This window comes from Orcinus orca, chromosome 15 (assembly GCF_937001465.1).
Source record: "Orcinus orca chromosome 15, mOrcOrc1.1, whole genome shotgun sequence".
NCBI classification, from domain to species: Eukaryota; Metazoa; Chordata; class Mammalia; order Artiodactyla; family Delphinidae; genus Orcinus; species Orcinus orca.
In genome coordinates this window covers 63,289,245-63,309,543 of record NC_064573.1, presented here as the reverse complement: position 1 = coordinate 63,309,543, position 20,299 = coordinate 63,289,245, and the positions used below count along the sequence as shown (strand labels likewise).

The following is a 20,299-nucleotide window of genomic DNA, read 5'->3' as shown; positions in this document are numbered from 1 at the left end:
CAGGCCAGCCATGTACTTGAAGGGGGTTTTATGGCCCCAAACTTCCCAGCGTCCCTCAGTTTGCATCCTTCGCCCTCTCCAGCCAATAAGGCTGTGGCTTTGTGTTCGGGTCTGGCTGATCAGGAGCCCTCAGGAGAAAACAGCCATCTTTCAAGAGCTGCCTTCCTCCAGTTTCTGCCTGCTTTTTGCTCTTCTCCAGTGCTTTCAGACAGCTGTTTCATGTATTTTGTCCACATTTCATAAAACACGAGGGTTCTGCGATTATTGGAAGTGGAAATTCTACCTTTTGATTTTTGAATCAAAATCTTACCATCTAAAGTCGTATCATCTTGTAATGGTATCATCTATTCAAAAAGTGAACTATTAAAACACAACCAGTGGGACTTTCCTGGCAGTCTAGCGGTTAAGACTTCTCCTTCCAATGCGGGGGGTGCGGGTTCAATCCCTGGTTGGGGAGCTAAAAGCCCACATGCCTCGGAGCCAAAAAACAAAAAACAGAGACAATATTGTAGCAAATTCAACAAAGACTTTAAAAATAAATGGTCCAAAAAAAAAATAAAAATAAAAATAAATGGTCCACATCAAAAATATTATAAAAAGCCAAAAAACCCCAAAAGCAGTGAACAAAACTAAATATTAAGACCTGTAAAGGCAGACGATTCTCTGTGGTTTAAGTCAGAGGATGCCATCCAATTAAGTCAGGCGTATCACCCAGGCCCCGCCCTGCCGCACACCTTGTCCCGGGTACCCAAGCCTCGCCCCTCAGGCGCCCCGCCCTGCCCCGGCGCCCAAGCCCCGCCCCGGCCCCGCCCCGTAGCACGCAAAGCCCCCTTGCGGGCGCGCCCGTTTCCATGGCGACGCCGAGCTGAGCATCGGTAGACGGGCCACCGAGTGGCCCTGCGTCCGCAGCGGAGGCGGCTACATGAGCGCGGCGGGGGTGGCGGCCGGGCTGCGGCCCCCCAGCTCGGGGATCCCGGGCTCCGGGGGCACGTCGCGCCCGCGCCTGCCCGCGGTCCCTCCGTACCCCGGGCAGCACGGCGCGCCGGTCGGGCTCAGCGAGGCGCAGAAGCGGGCGCTGGACCTGGAGAAGAGGCTGCAGTTCCTGCAGCAGCAGCACTCGGAGACGCTGGTCAAGCTCCACGAGGAGATCGAGCACCTGAAGCGGGAAAACAAGGGTGAGGCGGGCGGCGCCGCGGGCGTTGCCTCAGACGGCGCCCAGACGGCGCACGAAGGCTGAGGGAGGACGCAGGGCCGCAAGTCCCACCCCGGCCACTCGGGGCTCGGCTCCCCGCCCCAGCACCAAAGCCAACTGCGGGGGGCGGGTCTGGCCGCGCCATTCCCGAAGGTAACCCGGCCCGCCTCTCCTCTCCAGGCAGGGTCAGGCGGCCTCCTTTGAAAAACTTTTGTAGAAGTGAAACACACCCCCAAATTACGCGTATCTAGCTTAATGAATTCTCACAAACTAAGCACACCCAGATCCGGGGCCCCAGAACGATCCCTGACACCTGGGTCATCCTGACTCGCCTCTGTCGCCCTGGAGCCCAGTCCCCGCATGGCAGAGACTGCTCTGTAGACGTCACGGATGGAGGAATGGGTTCCTGGAGAGGCTCTCACACAGGGGCTCTGGCTCAGGGAGCAGCCAGAGGCATCACCGACCCGAGGGTGCCAAGGCAAAGGCTTGGTCCATGGAGCAGGGTCTCTCAGGGGCTCAGCAAGGAGAAGTGGGCAGGGAAAGCGAAGCTTCTTTTCTCAGAGTAGCCATGAGGAGGGCCCGTGCTTGTTTTCAGATCTTCACTACAAGCTAATCACGAATCAGAAGCCGCAGAAGAAAGGTAAGACAGGCCCACAGGTGCCTGATGGGAAGCTACTGCCCTCAAGAGCAGGCCCCCCAGACGGCCTATGCCCACGCGAATTATCCCAGTGGGGAGGGGGCCTGGGCAGCCAGACCGCTCCCAGGCATGGTCTGGGTGACTTCATGCACCCAAGCACAGCAAGTGCCACTCTTGGGGACCCCAAAGCCTGAGTTCTGTGCAGCAGGGGCAGTGGACAGAGCAGCTGGGGGGCACGGGGCTGCCCAGGTTCACCCCTCCCCAGCCCTGGCCTCACTATCCTGGTGAGCTTTCACTTGGACTGCTGCCCCAGGCTTCCCCAGCACAGCCCCAGCCCCAACCCCTGGTCCCTTTGGCCTTGGGGCAGGAAGCTCTGGGCACACTCCTTCCAGGGTCCTCTCTATCATCTCCACAGCAACCATGGGGGCATGTCATCACCTGTGGCCCACTCACCTTGCCTGTCCCCTAGCCCAGCCTGGGAACAACCAGGTCGAGTCTTGGGCTCCCCTCCCCTCTTACTTTTGGGACCAGGTCTGACATCGGGAGGTGGTCTGAGTGGTGAGTGGTGCCCGCCTGGAATGCCCCAGTCTGGGGTGTTCCCAGGGCTCTCTTCCTGGGAGATACGCAGAGGATGGGGTGGTGAGGGCCCTTCTCCAATGGGGTGGCACAGCTCCAGCGAGCTGATGTGGGCACGTAGTGTCAGGGGTCCCCTGATGGGACCTCGAGAGAGGGCGTGCTCCCATTCAGGTCCCACTGCTTCTTCCGTCCCCAGCCCCATGGCCCTGGCTCCCTCTGGCACTGGCGGTGTCTGGGGCTGCCTCACCAGAGTGTGGGGGAGGGCTGGGACCTGCAGAGCCAGGAGGCAGGCACAGGTGGGCCTGGCCCTTCAGCCACAGCAGCCGTGCAGAAGCGCTGAGACCTGCATGGATGGGAGCCTCGTTGCTGCCACCTTCTGCTGACCCCAAGCAGCCCCCATAGGCAGCATCTCCAGTTCCAGCTTTCAGTCCAACAAGTCCATCTCGAATACAGTGGTGTCAGGTGAGCACACCAGCACCTCTGTGCTCAGGGTGGGGGAAGAGCAGGTACAGACCTCAGGGCCCACAGGCCTGAAACGGCAAGTGGGGTGCTGAGCCGAATGCTGAAAGCCCACGGTGGTCCTCCGTGGGGCAGACCTCGGGGGAGCGCCTCTGCCAGTCCCCATGGGCTTGGGGGTTAAGGGGTAGCTGAGGGACCAAGGAGGGTCCCCAGGTGCCCTGTGAGCTGAAACCTCCAGGAGGGAGCTGAGGCCAGGGGACAGGTTAGTGGGTCGGCTGGAGGGAGGCCTGAGGACAGGCCACAAAAGCAGGACAGGCTTGGCTGCCAAGGCAAGATGGTCAGTGTGGGGCATGAGTCAGGCAGAGCGTGTGACAGAGGAGCCCCGAGTGGTCTTCATTGCTGCTCACTGTGTCCCTAAGAGCAGACAGGATGTGGGTGGGCTGGCCCTCCTACAGAGGCTGGATTTGTGGCATTTTTGCTGAGTGAGGGGCCTCATCCCGGGAGAGCAGACCTGCACAGGCTGGGCCACCCAGACCTTTCCTTCCGTTTCATTTTGCCCGAAATGGGGTTCAAAGTCAGGGAACAGCTGCTGGCTACCCCACCCCGGCCTTTACCGAGGCCCGTGAGGAGACTGCCCCACGGGGTGTGTGGGGCTCTCTGCACTTCAGCTGCTCGGGGAGCCACCTCCACCACTGCGTCCGCTTCAGAGCATTCAGGCACCCACACGCTTCACCCTACTCCCGCATCTGTGCCTCCCAGCGGCCCTCGGAGGGAGGCCATTACCATCTCCCCTTTACAAAGAGGAAACTGATGCAGGGGTGGGGCCCCTTGGGTGCATACAGCTGACTGATGCCCAGTGACTGGCCCTGTCTGAGTCTGACCCTCAGCCAACTCGCAAGGCAAGGCCAGGTCCCAGCGCACCTCCTCTAAGAAGCAAGACTCGAAAGCTGACGTTCCCCAGAAGTTGGACCTGGAGGAGGAGCCATTGGTTGCTGCCCTGCTTCACAGCAGCAGGGTGGACAAAGCCCTCGGGGCACAGGGGCTGGCCAAGTAAGGCTCCGTGAGCCCCACGGGACAGGGTTGCATTCAGCAGGTTCACACCCTGGAACCAGCCAATTGCTTTGCCCTTCCAAACGGGCAGGTCTTCAGAGGGAAGCAAGCTGGTGAAAGCCGGGCTTGCCCATCTGGTGGACCCTGCCTTCTCCTCTCCCCTGGGGGTCCTGCACGGTCCCTGCGCTGACCTGAGCCCGCAAGAAGGGCCAGCAGCAGCCCCTAAAGCATTCTCTCAAAGCACAGAAACAAAGTAACTTGACCTCCACATTAGCTTGCTTTTTGCCAAGAGAACCCTGAGTCAGGTTTGGGCTCCACCCTGGGAGCTGTGCTGGCCTCTGGAAGGCACAGGGCCAGCAGACCAGAGCAGGACCAGTCCTCGGTGACACCCGAGTTCCTGGGACTTCCTGGGAAGCAGCAGTGAGCCTGGACTTTGCATCCGAACAAGGGACCCTGTTGTCCCCTGGGTAGGCAGGGGGCCAGGCTCCTGCTTCTCTGCAGTCTTTAGGCTCCCCCCTCCACCAGCACCCTGGGTTTGTGGTCAGGACTGAGGGCAGCCAGGCAGCTCAAACCACATCTGACTCTTCAGTGTACCTTGAGGGGGGAGGAAGTGACAGGCCCGGGTCATAGCCAGCCCCAGAGACCCACCCCCGCCACCTGGTGCCTGGAGCACCCTGGTAGGTGGAAGGGAGCCAGGGCCCCAGGAGGCCGTGGAGATGACCCTCTTACTCACGCTGGAGCAGGTGCTGCCCCGAGAGGGGGTGTGAGAGATCACCTCCGGTAGGCCGCCTCTGGTCTGCTCTAATGGCTGTTTCAGAGACAAAGTGGAGAGCTCTAATCCAGCAGCCACCTCGGTGGCCGGCAGCCTGCACAAGGGCAAGCAGGTGCCAGGGGTGCCCCCCACGATGAGACTGCCCCTGCACCTGTGCAAGCCTGCCACACTCCAGCAGTGCGAAGTGGTCATCCGCCAGCTGTGGAATGCCAACCTCCTGCAGGCCCAAGAGGTGAGGCTCGGCTGCAAGGCGCCCCGGGGCCCCCGCAGCCCCACCCACCGTGCCTCTTCTCCCTGCCTTCCAGCTGTAACACCTCAAGTCCCTCCTAGAAAGGAGCCAGACACACAGGGCTGCCCTTGAGGAGGCCAGGCCCGGTTCTCCCAAGTAAGTGCCCCATGCGGCCCACTGGGTCACAACGGGGCCTGCTTGTCTGGGGCTCACGGCTGACTCGTCCCTCCCCAGAGACCAGGAGGCTCTGCACCCGGGGGCCATGCTGCTCCCCAAGGTCGCCACCAGGGGCGTCTCTAAGAAATGGTGAGTCTTACTGGCACAGGAGGTAGGCAGCCTCTGAGCCCAGGGGTCACAGGACCGGGGAGGGCGTCCGCAGTGACCCCCCCACCCCCGTCCCCCAGCCTGATCCTGAGCCGGGCGCCCATGGCGGAGTGCGCCATCCTGCCCGCACTGAAGCAGAGCCTCAAGAGCAACTTTGCCGAGCGGCAGAGACGGCTGCAGGCAGTGCAGAGCCGGTGGCTGCACTACTCGGTGCTCTGAGTGCCAGACCCATGACCACTCACCCTCTAGGTAGCACTTCCAAAGAATCCCAGTACGTTTACGCCAGCCTAACTTCCAGACCAGCCAAACCCACGGCAGATAAAGTACGTGGTTTCAGGGCTGAGGAACTGTTTATTTCTTTGCTCGGTATTTCTGCACTTACACACACGTGTGCATTATGAAATAAGCATGAGCCTACCTGTCGAAGACTGGAAATAAAGCTCGTTTCTCCCTGTTGTGAGTCTTGTTCCTCACTGGCCATCAGGCACTGCTGCCCTGAGCGCCCCTAGCTCTGCTCCCTGCCATGGGCAGGGCCTGCTGGGCAGTCACCCTGCTTGCTAGGGCCTTGCGGCTGCCCTGTAAGAAAACAAGCTCCAGGACAGCCTGCACACTCTTCCTGGAGTGCAGGGGGCTGCCTTCCCGGCATGTAGGCAAGACACTGTCCTGTGTCCACTGACGAACACAGCTAGTGAGCGGCCCCACCCAGCCTGCCTTCCTCCATGGACGGCTAGAGCCACGGCCACGGGAGAAGGTCCTCTCCTGTACACTGGGCCCCACCCTGCAATGGCCTCACACCACCCCCTCAATCGCCAGAACAGCAGCTTCAGCGCAGACCCTTGCCTGGCAGACAGTCCTCCTGGCCCAACCGGCCATGTCCTCAGTGCCGATCTCTGCCGCTTCTGCTTTGGGCAGCAGGGAACCTGGGGGTGAACCAGGACAGGCACGTCTGGGCATCGGTGGCCATCCCCGAGGTGGGGGACCTGGCTCAGCCCTGACGGTGCCCTTCACTGGATGGAGGGCCCCTGACTTGCAGAGAGGGGGGACACAGTGACAAATTCATGACAAACACAGGAATAATAAATTTATTATAAGAACCACAGAAGACACGGTAATGCACATACAAAAGGGGGGAACCTCTCATCGCCAGAGGGCCGGCTGGCACCCTGTCAGGAGCCCTCAACTGTCTGGAGGGTTCTTAAGACGCTGGGTCCCAAGGACAACATCCTAACCCGAGTGGGCCTAAGTGCCTAACCAGTGGGCACGGCGCCAGGAACAAGATCTACCCAGACACTCCCGGGTGCCTCCACAGTGCTGAGCGGACTCCCAGGGCTAGAATGAGAAGGATCATGAGGTATGAGGCCCAGCCGGTGGCCGGGGACCCACAGCCACAAACAGACCTTCCCTCGAGCTGCAGTCAGCGCCCCCGGATCCTGGAGCTTCCCTGTGGCGTGCCCCACATGCCAACGGTGGCACGATCTCAACCCAAAACCGTGATCAGGGAATTCTGCATGTTTTAAGGGTTTCCTATGTCCTGCATGTTCCCCTATGGAAACGGTAGAAGAGCTTTCTGGTGCACACGCAAGAGGCTCACACAGGACCCTGAGTTCCCGAGGAAGGACACAGGCCCTGCAGAGGCTGCGGGGATAGTAGCCTGAGGAGCACAGGGCCGGGGGCATGCCTGGCTCCTGGAGGAAGCAGCCAGCTGCCTGTCCCAGTCCTGTCCAAGTGTGGGAAATGTTTGGCAGGTCCCCAAGGCAGAAGATAAAAGCAGGAAAGTTAACCTAAGCCCAAGCTCTCTAAGGAAGCCAGCATCTAGAAATGTCCGACACGGGGCCCCGACGAGGCTGCCGGCTGCCCCACGGTCCCTGGAGGGCAGGCAGCCGGAGATGCAGTGGCGGTGGCGGCTAGGCGGCTGAGAGGCAGGCCTGGTGGATGCTCTGGGCCCAGGTGTTGAGCAGGGCCGTGACCGAGTGCTTGTCAGGGAGCTGCAGCAGCCGCGAGGTCATGCACCGGTGCACCGACTGCAGGAAGGGGTTGGCGTCTGCAGCAGAGCGGCCGGCCATGAGCGCTGTGTTCTCTGCCAGGACCCTGGCCCGCCCCACCCAGCCCAGGGACCAGGGGTGCCAGCTCCGCGTGCCAGTGGAGAGCTGGAACAAAATGGTCTGGAGCCTCAGGGCGGCCTCGGGGCCCTTGTCCTGGTCCTCTACATGCCAGCTCTGAGCCTCAGGGGGACTGTCTCCCATCACCGAGGTTCTCTCTGGGCCTGTCACCCAGATGGGTTCCCATGAGCCCAAGCTCCCATGTGTGCCCCCCGGTCAGCCTTGAGAAGGCCCACAGGAGCCACTGGGCCTGCTCACCCCTCATCCCCGGAACACGGCTGCCCCAGAGCTGCAGGGACACCATGGGGTCAGAGACACTTCTCTTTCCATGTGACTGAGGGGCAATCTGCTCCTGCCCACCAAGGAGGAAGGGGAAGAGGGGGCCTCAGCAGGGCAGGGGCACGTGGAGGAAAGCCTTGTGGCCCGTCCTCTCAGTCACCCACCGTACTGCCACTGCCGGTCGATCCACAGTGGGCTCTGGGCAGGGTAGTCGGCAGGCACGCTGAGCTCCAGCGGTGGCACGCTGGGGAGGTCCTTGTCATCTGCAACACACAAGGCCGCACCTGTGACCAGGCTTGCCCCTCCTCATAGCCCTGCTCCCCAACAGCACCCTCCAGGCCCCAGAGGTTCTGGTGAGGCTGCTGCAGAGCCGAGGCCCCTGACTCCCGAGCTTCTCCGTCTCCCCAGGGCCTCAGGTGAGCAGAGTCGCAGCTGGACAGGAGGGAGGGGGCTTCCCTGCACGTGGGAGAGAGGTGAGAGTGTGCAGGCTCAGGGCCCAGCCCCCAGTGCGAGTCCTGGGCCAGGAGCGTGTGGGGACCAAGGAGGACAGCGGGCAGGCTCCAGAGAGGGCCCGGGGCTTGGGGATGAGCAGGTGGTCCTGGGCAGTGGCAGAGCCTGAGGCTGCCAGTCACGGTTCATTCTTGATCCACCCCACCCCCGGCACTCACCCAGCTTGCATATCAGGTGGACGGTGCCGTTGTTACTGCAGTGAGAAGGGTCCAAGTTCACCAGGAACTTGGGGTCTAGCCGGGCCACCTCCCCCTGGAGCACATTGGGGATGCTCTGCCGTTCGTCCTCTTCAAACCTACGCTTCCGGGTGCAAACCACCGGGGCCCTGGGGGAGGCAGCCATGTTGACCACGCTGGCCAGGCCATGGCCCAGGACCCACCGCCCACCAAGCCCTGGGCAGTACGCACGTGATAGGGGGGCCGTGTATGGCCGTCATGGCAGGCACGAACGTGCGGTACAGGGAATGGTTGAAGACAGGTGAGCGAATATTGGCCAGGACGGCATCCAGGAGTGGCTGGCACAGGTACTGCTGCTTGGTTGGTGGCACCGGGGGAGGTGGGGGCGTGGGCTGGGACAGGACAGCAGGGTCAGCAGCCCACTCTTGCGGCGGCTTTCCAGACCCCAGGTCCTCATCCTCACTCACAGCCAGACCTCCTGGCTCCCCCACCACCTCCACCCCTGCAGAAAAGGATGGCTGATCCTGGACACACTCTACTCCCCATGGGCCTGGCCTTGGGCATGAGAACCCTCACACCTGTGGGGGAAGGAAGCACCCATGGGCCCGCACCCAGAGGCTGATTTCTCCCATGTTCTCACCCCACCCACACTGCAGACCTGACCTGGAAGAGGACTCCTGAGCAGGGTCCCCAGACTGAGCAGCACGGTCCCCTGCCCACCTCTGACTGCAGGCTCCTTCTAGCTCGTGGTTCCGAGTCACTGTGAGCCCTGACCTCCCCAGAGATGCCTGCGACCCTACCAACACCACCAGGCCGCAGCACCCCACGCACCACTGCCATGTCATTCTTGAGTTTCTCCAGGGCGATCTCACACTTCTGCAGCGTTTTCAGAGGGCATCTATAGGGGAGAAGATGTGGCTGACTCTCCACGTGGGAGGACAGGGGAGCCGGCAGCTCTCATGTTCTCATCTCAACCACTCACCGTCTGGCCTCCTCTGGATGGAGCGAGACCTGAGGCCTGGGCCACCAGAACCCTCCCCAGGAACCCCAGCCAGCCCACCCGCTGTTCCCAGACCCAGAGTCTAAGGCAAGATGGCCCCGCACCCAGGAGCTGCTGGTGCTGGCTGGCAGAACAAGGCACGCACGTGATGGATCAAGGGGAAAGACAGAGGCCAGGCCCCTGCCCCCCATCCCGATGACCCCAATGAGGGCCTGGAGGGCCGTCCACCGCCAACAGGCCCACTCCTCAGTGCCCAGCATTCTGCCCAGATGAGCAGAACAGGGAGGACGTTCTGGAAGGGGAGCCTGGCCTGAGCCAAGGCCTGGGGAGAGGGCAGGAATCCCAAGGCCAGTCCATGCACAGGAGGTGGCGCTGGCTGAGCTCTGGTGCTCAGCAGCCCCACGGCCAGCGGGCAAGGGAAAGGACATGAGTGCGTGTCCTCTGCCTTCCAAGTGCTTCTCAGACGCCGTCCCAGTTCCCTCCCACAGCCAGCGCTTTCGAGCTCAGCTGCCCCTTTTGCAGATGGGGTAACTAAGAAACAGTCACTTGCCCAAGGCCACCAGCAAATCAGGGGCAGGGCTGCAGGTCAGACTGAAGCCCATCAAGGCCAGCAGCCCAGTGAGGCAGGGCTCTGAGGGCCACAGGGTAGGCCAGCCAAGCAGCTGGGGACCCTCTGTGAGGTGTGGGCGCAGCACCATCCTCCCCCCATGGGCCTAGGGGCAAAGCTCACCGCTTGGAGGGATCTGTCAGTATGTCCAGAAGGCTCTTCATCTTACTCAGGTCCTTTTTTCTGTCTGGGGCAGAAGGAGGCACTCAGACAAGGGCCTGGGCGTCTGCAGGCCCTGCCCCCGGCCCACCCGCCCGGCCCCCACCTTCGTTCTTGTCGATCTTGTTGATCATACGGCGCAGGGGCTCGATGTACTTGGACAGCTGCTTCAGCTTGTCCAGGTACTGCTGCTCCTCGGCCTGGCTCGAGCCCGCGGGGCTCATGACGGAGCTGGGGTTCACTGCGGGACACGGCCCAGTGAGCACGGCCCCAGCCCACGAAGGGTCGTCAGCCCCTCACCTCGCAGGGCCCCAGACTGTGCCCGCCTTGGGTCCGACTTACCAGGCGTGTTCAAAGGTCCTGGGGAGGGGACGCTGAAGTTCTGCGGGGTGCGCGCCGTCACCGGACTCTGGGAGGGCTGCGGCGAAGGGCTGGGCAGGAAGCTGCTGGGGGACGGGGCAGGGCCGGAGCTGTGCAGAGCGAAAGGGAGCGCGGCCATGAGCCTGGGCCTGCAAGCCAAGTGGGGAGGGGCACGGGCCAGGCCTACCTGACGTTGGAGTTGGGCTGTGAGCTGGGTGGGCCGGGCTGCGGGGACGGCTGGGGGGGAGGGGGCATCGACTGCGGGGTCTGCACCTGCTGGCCCGGCGACGGTGACGACAGCATGGTGAGGCCACTCTGGCTGACCTGGAGGGGGAGGGGCTCAGCCTGCTCACCCGCCCCACGCCCCCCCCCCCACTCCCCACTCACAAGCCCCTTCTCTCTCGCAGCCTCGCCACACACCCTGGTCTTCCTCTGATGCCCCGCCTCTCAAATACAAACACGGGCACACGCCCCCACCCGTGGGTGCCCACGCAAGCACACAGTGACCAAGACGCTGGCAGAAGGGCCGGGCTGGGTGGCCCTCTGCTCCTGGCGGGGGCTTCTGGGCTGCGATGGGACACCCTCAGGTCCCTGCCTCGTGAGTGTGGGAGCCTGTGGGCATGGGAGGGCAGTGAGGGCTGCGCTCTATGACAGGCAGGACCGTCCCACAAACCTCAACAAGACCCCTCAGGCCACAGGCAGCCCCAGCTCTGACAGCACCAAGGTCAAGCCCAGCTGCAGGGCAGTGGGGACGCCTCCATCTTGTTCTGTGTCCCACCTGTGCCTGCCTGACGGGAGCAAAGCCTCCCCTTGTCACCCCTGCCAGCACACCTGGCCTGGGGTTCTGTGGTCTGGCAGCCGAGCAGCCCCTGTGGGACCAGCAGACCCCACTGGGAGAGGGGAGAGGGGAGCGGCTTGGCATCGTGCTCCCTTCTCTGCACGGCAGGCTCTCCCTGCAGTCCTCGTCAGGGCGGACACAGCGGGGTCCCCATCCCGCTGTCATCACTAGGACAATGCCATATTCATCCGAGAACGCGGAGGGAGGAAATCACACACCCAGGACTAAGATCGACGGTGTGTGGAAGTAACTACTTTCCACCCGAGAGGCACAAGATGCCAGTTCTGGCAGCGCGGACGGCTCGGGGAGACAGCTGCCCGCCAGCCCTGTGCCCAGCAGCCCCGGAATGAGCCCTGCAGAGCAGCCTTGCCCAGAGCCTGCGGACAGTGCACAAAGGCCCAGCCGCTTGCCACAGGGGGCCACCCCAAAGGCCCTGTCAGCTTCACTCAGAGCTTCCCCCACACCCCAGCAACCTCCTGTGCACTGAGCATCACCTCCGGAGCCTGCTTCCTGGAGCCCAGCTCACACCCCACCCTCCATTCCCAGCCTGCCCAATTCTGCAGACTGACTCTAGCCTACCCCCCTCACTCTGCACACCGAGGCTGGACGTGGCACTGGAGCAGGGCCTGCATGTGTTCACAATGTGATGATGAAACTAAATGAAAACCACCCAGCCAGGTTCTGAAAGGAGGCAGGGTGATCCATGGGAAACAAAACATCTACCCCAGGAGGATGAGCTGATCTGTGAGGCTAGGGCGGTGCTGACATCCACGCAGTCTGCCAGGGCAGGGCTCCAAGGCAGGAGAAAGGTCTGCGGGGAGACCCCTGGCATCACAGGTGTGTCCCACACTCACCAACAGGTCGCATGCAGCAGGCACTGCAAGCCAGGGGTGACCCAGACAGTAGCAGATGCCAACATGACCCCAGCAATAGCTGTGGGTGCGAGGCAGCCCTCATGCAGAGCTGGGAGTGGACAGTCCTGCAGCCACACCAACAAAAGAACTTCCAGGGTGTGGGCCAGGAAGCCGTTCTCCTGTTGTCTGTCGAAACTCGAGCGCTGCCTGAAGAGCCCACCACCCACCCTACCAGATGCTAAGTGGGATGTCAGTGCGTGAAGCACGCTTTGTGCTGGGCTCCCCTGCCTGCACCCGGGGTGTGGCTGATAGCACCCAAAGGCCACGGCTGGCCGGCACCACCCTGTACTTCGGAGTGCCCAGCTGTGAGCCCTGTGGCAGCTCAACATTGCTCCTTCCAGAGCAAGAGAGGCCCAGAAGCACTCAGGTGGTGTGAAAGAGGCGCTATTTCTTCCCAGAAGAAACAAAGTCATCAGGAATGAAAAGCTTGACTCTGATCTCTGCGGACTATTTTTCTGGTCACAGAGCTCCCGAGGTGGAAAGCTGGTTTTTTCTTGACCACAGATCCTAACGAGACACACCAGACGTCTACAGTATTGGACGAGCCAGGCCACGACGACTCCTCCCAACACACACCCGCCCAGGGAGGCCCCGAGCGGCCATGGTGGAGGGCCCAGTGGGAGAGGAGGGGGCGCAGGGTGTGCTCAGCCCATTCCACACACTGTTCCACACACACACATCAGGGAAGGGGGTCTGTAACGTGAGAATGACAGCTAAGCTTCCGAATGCTGGAAGAATAGGAAGCAGGAAGACCAAAGCACAGGGGCTGCTGGGAAATGGAGACGCATCCTGTCCTGGTTTTCATCTGCCATCATGGGGTGTGGCTCTCCCGCTGAGTCCTAGTCCAGCGCCCCGCTGGACAGGGATGTGACGGGGACATCTCTCTCATCTACACGAGTTAATGTCAGAGTCAGGCATACAGAACAGTGTTCACTGATTTTCCTGAAACACCCAAATCCCAAACTCCAGCCTGGGCTGTGAGCCCCACCACCCATCAGGCCCCAGCACCACCAAGCGCACAATGAGGCCCCCCTCCTCTGCTCTGAGAGGGCAGACTTGAGAGACCAGGCCTGGGGGCCGCCACCTGGGCCCCCATCCCAGCACCTCTTTCACACACTGCGACACTGGACCCCGCGTTCTGAGGTCAAATGCGTGGGCCCCGCACGTATGTGTCGACCTCCTGGTAGGTGACCAGCTGGTATGATCGAGAGCCTCAAAATGCCCCCGTGAGTCACTCTAGGAAATGTCAGCAAACAGTCCAGGACCTGCCATGCACCACGGCTAACAGCAAAAAACCAGAAGTAACCTCAGGATCCGAGAACAAGACAATAATTAAGGACAGAAGGATACGTTCATAAGAGGAACAGCACACAGCCACGGAAGGCAACATTGACCAAGGGACTCTAATTACAGGACAACCTTTTACTTCTATTGTAACGTGAAAAAGAAAGAAGCCACACACAAAATCCTAGAGAACCGGAAAGAAAAGAAGCCAAGCAGGCTCTCCCGCTTGAAATGCTTCCCTTGCTCATACTCCCCTCAACCTCTCCCACCTTCTACAGCCACCACCTGTTTTCTAGTTTTAGGGTCAGAATATCTGTAGCCTTGTCTTGTCCACTGTTGCCACTGAGGTTGCAAAAAAAGGCTGTGAATCCAGAGATTCTCCCTCAGGGGTCTCCTTGCACCCTGGGAACCACACTGCTGCTAGATCCACACAGTAAGGCAGCCAACTGGCCCCCAGGGACCTGCACGAGCACCCCACACATACCTGCGCCAGACCTGGGAACCCACAGTGCGGCCCCGCAAGCAGGGTGAGGCCTCATTTCCACTCTGCCCAAGGCTGGCCTCTCACTCAGGACGGGGTGGACACCCCTCCCATAAACCCTGAAGGTACATCCTCAGAAAACCAAACCCGCTCGCAGGTATGAGTGGTGGCGCCTCCTCCCCACCCAGCTCCCCGAGTCCCCACCTGGGGAGAAGAGCCCACGCCTGCCTCAGCCCTGCCGGCTGTCAGCCCTCCATGCTCCACGAGGGGGCAGAAGGTTACAAATCAAGGTTACCCTCAAGGTGATCAAGCCCACGGCCAAGCCCCACGCGGGCTGGACTGGGACCTCCAGCAGAAGCAAAGGCATGTGACTACCAGAAAGGGAAGCACAGCCAAGGGGTCGGCATGGGGAATGGAGCGCATCCCCCTCGGCCACTGCAGGAGAGTGATGGGCGCCCAGGAAGCTGCAGGGAGTCCACCTACCCAAGCGAGAAGCCTACGAACCAGCAGGTGGGGCCTGGACCATTGGAAGACGGCAACTCTTCGGCTGCTCGCTTCCCAAACACCAAGAACTGGGGTGAAAAGGGAAGTTCTGCTTCAGGATGGAAGCTGCCAGGTCAGAGGGCCAAGCCTCCCACTCTCCTACCAGACCTGAGAGGCAGCAAGGGCAGCGGCTTCCACCGGCTGGGCAGTCACTCCATGCCGCTGCTGCCATCCCAACTCTGACCACACTCTGCACAGGACACCGAGAGCAGAGAGCCCCAGGAGGCCTGGGGACAAGGCTGGGACACACAGGGTGGTGGCAGAGGAGGATGCCAACATTGTCATACAAGGCCTCCAGCCCTACCCCAGCTACAGACATGATGTCCGTGGTTTGTTGCATATAATACCACAGGTGGGCAAGCTGGTGATGTGGCGCAGTGACCAAGAGCTACCTCCAAACGCCACAGTTCCCCTCAGCGGTGTGTTTCCCACGGACTCCAGTCATGTGGCGGGGACCAGGAAGGACCATTTCTGAGCCTCCCGCTAATGCTAAGGGAACACACGGCATCCCAGCAGTGCTTACCACACGGTCCAGTGCCCCAGACAGGGAGCTCAACGGACTCGGGGAGTGAGCAGGGCAGGAGCTGGCAGGGACACTCGGCACGGCAGCCCAGTGCCGCACAGCACCGGGGTGGCCGGGTCGCCCCTGGGGTCTCACCACATCGGCTCTGTCTAAAGCCAACGCTCTTCTGAGCCAGACTATCAGTGTTGCCACTGCTGGGTGGAGACAGGAGGAACCAAGGCCGGGGACTGGACATAGGTGAGGGGGGCGTCTATGGAGAAGTCATGAGGCCCAGCCTCCCACCCCAGACACCAAGGAGGCTGTGGCCTCTACCAGGCAAGGCCGGGAGGTCTCCTCCATCCCATCGACATCTGATTTGCGGAGGGTGGGCATGGTGGACCTGGGCCACATGTGCCACACAGGGGTGAGCCCTGCAAGTCAGCAGGGCAAGGGGCCATGGCACAAGTCTGTGCTGACCACCAGAGCCACATGCCACCGTCCTCGTGCTCTTCCCAGTTTCTAGAGAGCTACTATCCCCCCAGCCCCATGCTCAGGGCTGAGGTAAGAAGAGATCGTGATGCTCTCACCAATGCCCTCTTGGAGGAGAAGGGAAGAGGGAAGATGTGGGGCATCACGGGAGGTGGGAACAGCCTGTACCCTGTGAAGCCGGGGGCCCAGACACGGCCGGGCGGGACTTCCACCCAAGGTCCCCAGGGACAGGCCCTGATCCAACCAGGACCCTCACCATAGCGCGGGGGACATGCACTGGCCGGCGCCTCCAGAGCCTTGGCTCTGGGCCCTCACCTGGACTCCGGGACCCACTATCTGGGAGGCCTGAGCCGTCGGCACTGCTGGCTGCGGTGGCACCTGGGGCTGCACCTGCGGCACCTGGGGCTGCACCTGCGGCTGCTGCACCACCATCGGAGCGCGGACCTGAGGAGGAAGGGAGCAGCAATCTGGAGCCACCAGGGCACAGCGCAGAGCACCTCCACGTCTGTCTGTGGGAGCCGGAGTCTCTAAGCTCTCCTTGAGAAGGGGGATGGGCTTGCCACCACTTCCCTCGCTGATGTCCTGCTACTGGCTGTCCTTTATCCCACGGCTCATCAAAAGTGTCCACGCCAGCCTGGCTCTGAGTCAGCACAACTGAGCCCTGTCTCTCCTGGCGAGACGCCTGCCCCAATGGGACACCACCACACAGCCGTCACCACCAGCTACCGCAGCAAGCAGAGCACGCTGATGGTCTAGGAGAACCCCACTCTGAGCCCTGACTCCTCAAAGGAAACCAGGTGACAGGTGTGACCCTCCTCAAGACCCTCCCCAGACCTCCAGCCTGCACCTGTGGGGCTTACTATTCAGCCACTACTTGATTCAGGTGTGGCCCATATCCCCACTTCACCCAATGAACAGCAAATAGAAAAGGCCACAAAAACCAAGGAAGTGAGTTGAAAAAACATTTAAATGGCCCCTTGACACAGCTACCCTTGACTCAGTACAATATTTTGTCTTTCATGTAAATGTCACTGACTGGTTCTGCTTTTACACAGATACATAAGACTGAAAATAACAGTATTTTACATCAATACCCCCCTCAAAAATACGGTCATGATCTCTGCTCAGAACAGAACTGAGTGGTCAGCAGACCACCGTGGACGCCCGGGGAGGTGGTACACTGCCCTCCCAACAGTGAGAAGATGGATGTTGCCATCCATCTAATCATCCACAATCTTACAATGCCTGTGGCTACCACCGAATCAGTCATGCTGCTCGGAAGACAAGGTGCCACCCGGGAGCAGGGGTGTCGCACACTGGATGCAGCAGCTGGCGGAATGCACGCACCCTTGCTGATCTGGATGTGCGGGCCGGCAGGGGCCAGGGCCACCTGAGTCCTGGTGCTGGAAGAAGAGGACCTTCCATCTACAGCCAGGGCGCCCCAGAGACCGCCGACAGCACAGGAGACGCCAGAAGAGCCCCGGCTGTGCGAGCCCTGGGTACTCACGAGTTTCAGCTGCGGCTGGGCATACAGCATCTGTCCGGGGAGGGCCGGAGCCTGCGACACCAAAGGCTGTGTCTGTGACTGAGGCGGGAGCTGCGATGGCTGGTTCTGGGCCACTGGCGGCTGGGGCTGTGGTGGTGGCTGGTGGTGCTGCGGGTGATGCAGCTGCTGCAGCTGCTGGGGCAGGGCCTGTGAGGGGGGAGGCTGTGGCTGCTGCATTGGGGGCTGCTGTATTGGTGGCTGGGCCTGCAAAGCCTGCTGCTGCTGCTGCTGCTGCTGTTGCTGTTGCTGCAGCTGCAGCTGTGCCATCCGTTGTAGTTGTTGTTGCTGCTGCTGCTGCATCTGGGGTGGAACAAGCAGCACCCGTCACCTCTCCGGCCTTGGAATCCTGTATTGGGAAGTCTGCCCAGGATGCTCTCCCGGGAGACAGAGGGACACCGAGGGCACCAAGCGTGCACCTGTGCCCTGGTCACCAGATGCTGGCCCATCTCTAGGCCTGAGAGGACAAAGGAAGGGTCCAGGGAAGGGTCTGGAGGGCTTGGTAAGGGGTCACATATAGGCGCAGACCCAGAGAAGCCGGGCAAGGTTCAGGTGACCGCAGATCTCCAAAGCCTCTCCAGGGATGCCTGTTTGGTCCCTAGAGTGGTCACAGGACCAGGCTCAGGATGAGGAGGAAAAGTGGGGCTGGGGCTTTCCTGGTGGCGCAGCGGTTGAGAGTCCGCCTGCCAAAGCAGGAGACACGGGTTCGTGCCCCGGTCCGGAAGATCCCACATGCTGCGGAGTGGCTGGGCCCGTGAGCCATGGCCGCTGAGCCTGCGTGTCCGGAGCCTGTGCTCCGCAACGGGAGAGGCCACAACAGTGAGAGGCCCGCGTACCGCAAAAAAAAAAAAAAAAAAAAAAGCGGGACTGAAGATTCACTGTCAGCCCTGGGAGAGGGGCTTCTAAGATCCAGGAGGGGCCTCGGGAAAAGCAGGCATAAGCCAAGGCCTGGAGCAGGTGGGAAAGAGCAGCGGGTCCTTCAGGGCTTACCTCCCTTAACCCACAACAGGCCTGACAAAAGACGCTTAACCCATCAGGGCGTTGACTGCAGAGCATGTGCGTGAGAAAAGGTTTTCTTGTAAGCAGGGCTCCTAATGTGACATGGCCACCCCTGCGGGACACTAGGCAGGGCTCGATTAGTGCCGCGTCCAGACACTGGAACACTCAGGGACAGGTCAGGAGGCCTGCGTGTGCTCAGAGGACACACACCCACGGGGTGGTCCAGGCCGTGCTACGAGTGGAGGGTAGCCTCACTCTGGCCTGGGCAGACTCTCACATGAACTGCCTGCACCAGGAGCCACCTGATCCATCCCCCGGCACACAGTAGGCCCACTCATTCTCGTCCCAGGCTCGGGGGCCCTGGAGAAGGCCAGGGTCCAGAACGATGGCGTCTAGTACCTGCTGCTGGTTCTGATGATGCAACTTGATCAGATGCTGCTGCTGCTGCTGCTGCTGGAGCTGCTGCTGCTGCACCACGGCCTGAAACTGCTGCTGCATGGCACTCTGCTGCACCTGGAACTGCTGCTGCTGCTGCTGCTGCAGCGCCGCCTGCTGCTGTGCCTGGAACTGCTGCTGCTGCTGCTGCAGCGCCACCTGCTGGAGCTGCAGCTGGGCTGGAGACAGACGGGTCGGGGAACTCGCACTGGGTGCAGCGGGGAAGGCGCCGCCCCCGCCCAGTGCGGGAGGGACAGGGGTGACGATGACAGGACGGAACTTACTATAGAGTGAATCACAGTAGTAATGAACAGGAAAGAACAGGCCAGCCAAGAGGCCTGGGACCCAGCAACTAGTGATCTGCTTCCCGTCTCAATGGAACCACCTGCTCTGGACACTTCGTATCAACAGAATCTCACAACTGGGATCTTTTGTGACTGGCTCCTTCCCCTCAGCATCCCGTTTACAAGGTTCACCCACACTGTGGCACGGATCAGTATTCCCTTTCTTTTTGTTGCCGAATAATACTCCACTATATGGATTTCCCACATTTTGTGTTGTCCATCAGCTGATGGACATCTGGGTTGTTTCCACTTTTTGGTAGTTATAAATAATGCTGATACAAACAATCATTCAGGAACTTCCCTGGTGGTCCAGTGGTTAAGACTCCATGCTTCCACTGCAGGGGGCATGGGTTCAATCCGGGCTCAGGGAAATAAGATGCCACCAGCCACGCAGCACGGCCAAAAAATTAAAAACAAATAAATAAAAAAAAACAATCATTCACAAGATTTTCAGTGATCCGGTCTCTTTGGGTGATGAAAATGTTTTAAAATTGATGCCGTGAGTGCACTGACCACCCCTGCACAGTACACTTCAAGTGGGTGAATATGAGTACATGAACTATATTTCAATAAAGATGAAAAGGAGGAACACAGAGACACTATGCCCAGTTTTCCCCAATAGTAGCACTTTGTATAACGCCATAACACAATCAGAATGTGTGCCCATTTGCCTGAGTGTGTAGTTTAAATTCTATACGATTTTCTCACCTGGCAAGATTCAGCCACCATGGAGGTCAAGACCTGGCACAGTTCCAACACCACAGGAGCCCTTGTGGTGCCACGCCTCACCAGCTACTAAGGTGACCTCCATTTCTAATGACTCTGCCATTTTTAAATCACACAGAAGGACTGGCTCTCTCCTTCAGCACAATTTCTGAAGCGCGTCAGGGTGGGGAGTACATCCATGCAGGACCCAGTGTGAGCACATTTCCCACCCACAGGCTTAGACGAAGCTGCTCACTACATCCTTCAACTCCTCTCTAAATTCATTATTTTTGTCTGGTTAACTCAGTAACTGGGAGGGGAAATTGCCCAACACACCTTTTATTTTCAAGTCTTTTTGCATCTTCTATTTCAGGTATGTTTCCTGTAAGGATTAAAGAGCTGTACCCTCTCCTTACGTTTCCATTCAGTCTCAGCAGGAAAGCCTATCCCTTCACTTTTACTGTGATTACTTATGGTTTTCAACTTATTTGTATCTGTCTTTCCCCTTTTAAGTTTCCTCTTTTTTTTTGAGCTTTACTGAGGTATAATGGACATTTTTTTCTCCTCTTCTGAATTCTATTTTGTTGGAGGACTGGGTTGATTTTTGTTCGTTTGGATTTTTGTTTGTTGTTTCTGTCTCATTCCATTTTTTCCTATGGATTTGGAATTTACAAACTATTTCTACTGTTTTAGCAACGACTTTTACAATTTTATCATGCATATTTAATTTAACAAAGTAAAAAGTTTATCCACATTTAAACCTCTTTCCCAAATATGAGGACCTTAGAATCCT

The 20,299-nt window shown here is 59.9% G+C and overlaps 2 protein-coding genes across 9 annotated transcripts in view; one reads left to right on the top strand and one right to left on the bottom strand.

Moving 5' to 3' along the window:
* The first annotated feature begins 841 nt into the window (after positions 1-841).
* Positions 842-5,530, top strand: LOC101289335 (coiled-coil domain-containing protein 74A). Its single transcript, XM_004276012.3, is given in 8 exon segments — positions 842-1,175; positions 1,788-1,832; positions 2,808-2,867; positions 3,752-3,914; positions 4,732-4,918; positions 4,992-5,071; positions 5,150-5,221; positions 5,320-5,530. Coding segments are annotated over 8 exon segments (999 nt in total). The 5' UTR covers positions 842-922; the 3' UTR covers positions 5,459-5,530.
* A 775-nt stretch (positions 5,531-6,305) lies between these two features.
* MED15 (mediator complex subunit 15) overlaps positions 6,306-20,299 on the bottom strand; it is a 61,401-nt gene continuing 47,407 nt past the window's right edge. For 6 of the 8 annotated variants that reach the window (XM_049697590.1, XM_049697597.1, XM_049697594.1 and 3 more), the window contains 12 exons: positions 18,422-18,636; positions 16,988-17,326; positions 15,796-15,924; positions 10,617-10,753; positions 10,412-10,539; positions 10,176-10,310; positions 10,034-10,097; positions 9,135-9,201; positions 8,535-8,695; positions 8,286-8,452; positions 7,782-7,880; positions 6,306-7,280 (listed from right to left, as the gene is read on the bottom strand). In XM_049697590.1, coding sequence (XP_049553547.1) covers positions 7,144-7,280; positions 7,782-7,880; positions 8,286-8,452; positions 8,535-8,695; positions 9,135-9,201; positions 10,034-10,097; positions 10,176-10,310; positions 10,412-10,539; positions 10,617-10,753; positions 15,796-15,924; positions 16,988-17,326; positions 18,422-18,636 — 1,778 coding nt within the window. In that variant the 3' untranslated portion in view covers positions 6,306-7,143. The remainder of the gene's footprint in view (positions 7,281-7,781; positions 7,881-8,285; positions 8,453-8,534; positions 8,696-9,134; positions 9,202-10,033; positions 10,098-10,175; positions 10,311-10,411; positions 10,540-10,616; positions 10,754-15,795; positions 15,925-16,987; positions 17,327-18,421; positions 18,637-20,299) is intronic. The other 2 variants (XM_049697595.1, XM_049697596.1) reach the window with 2 other exon arrangements.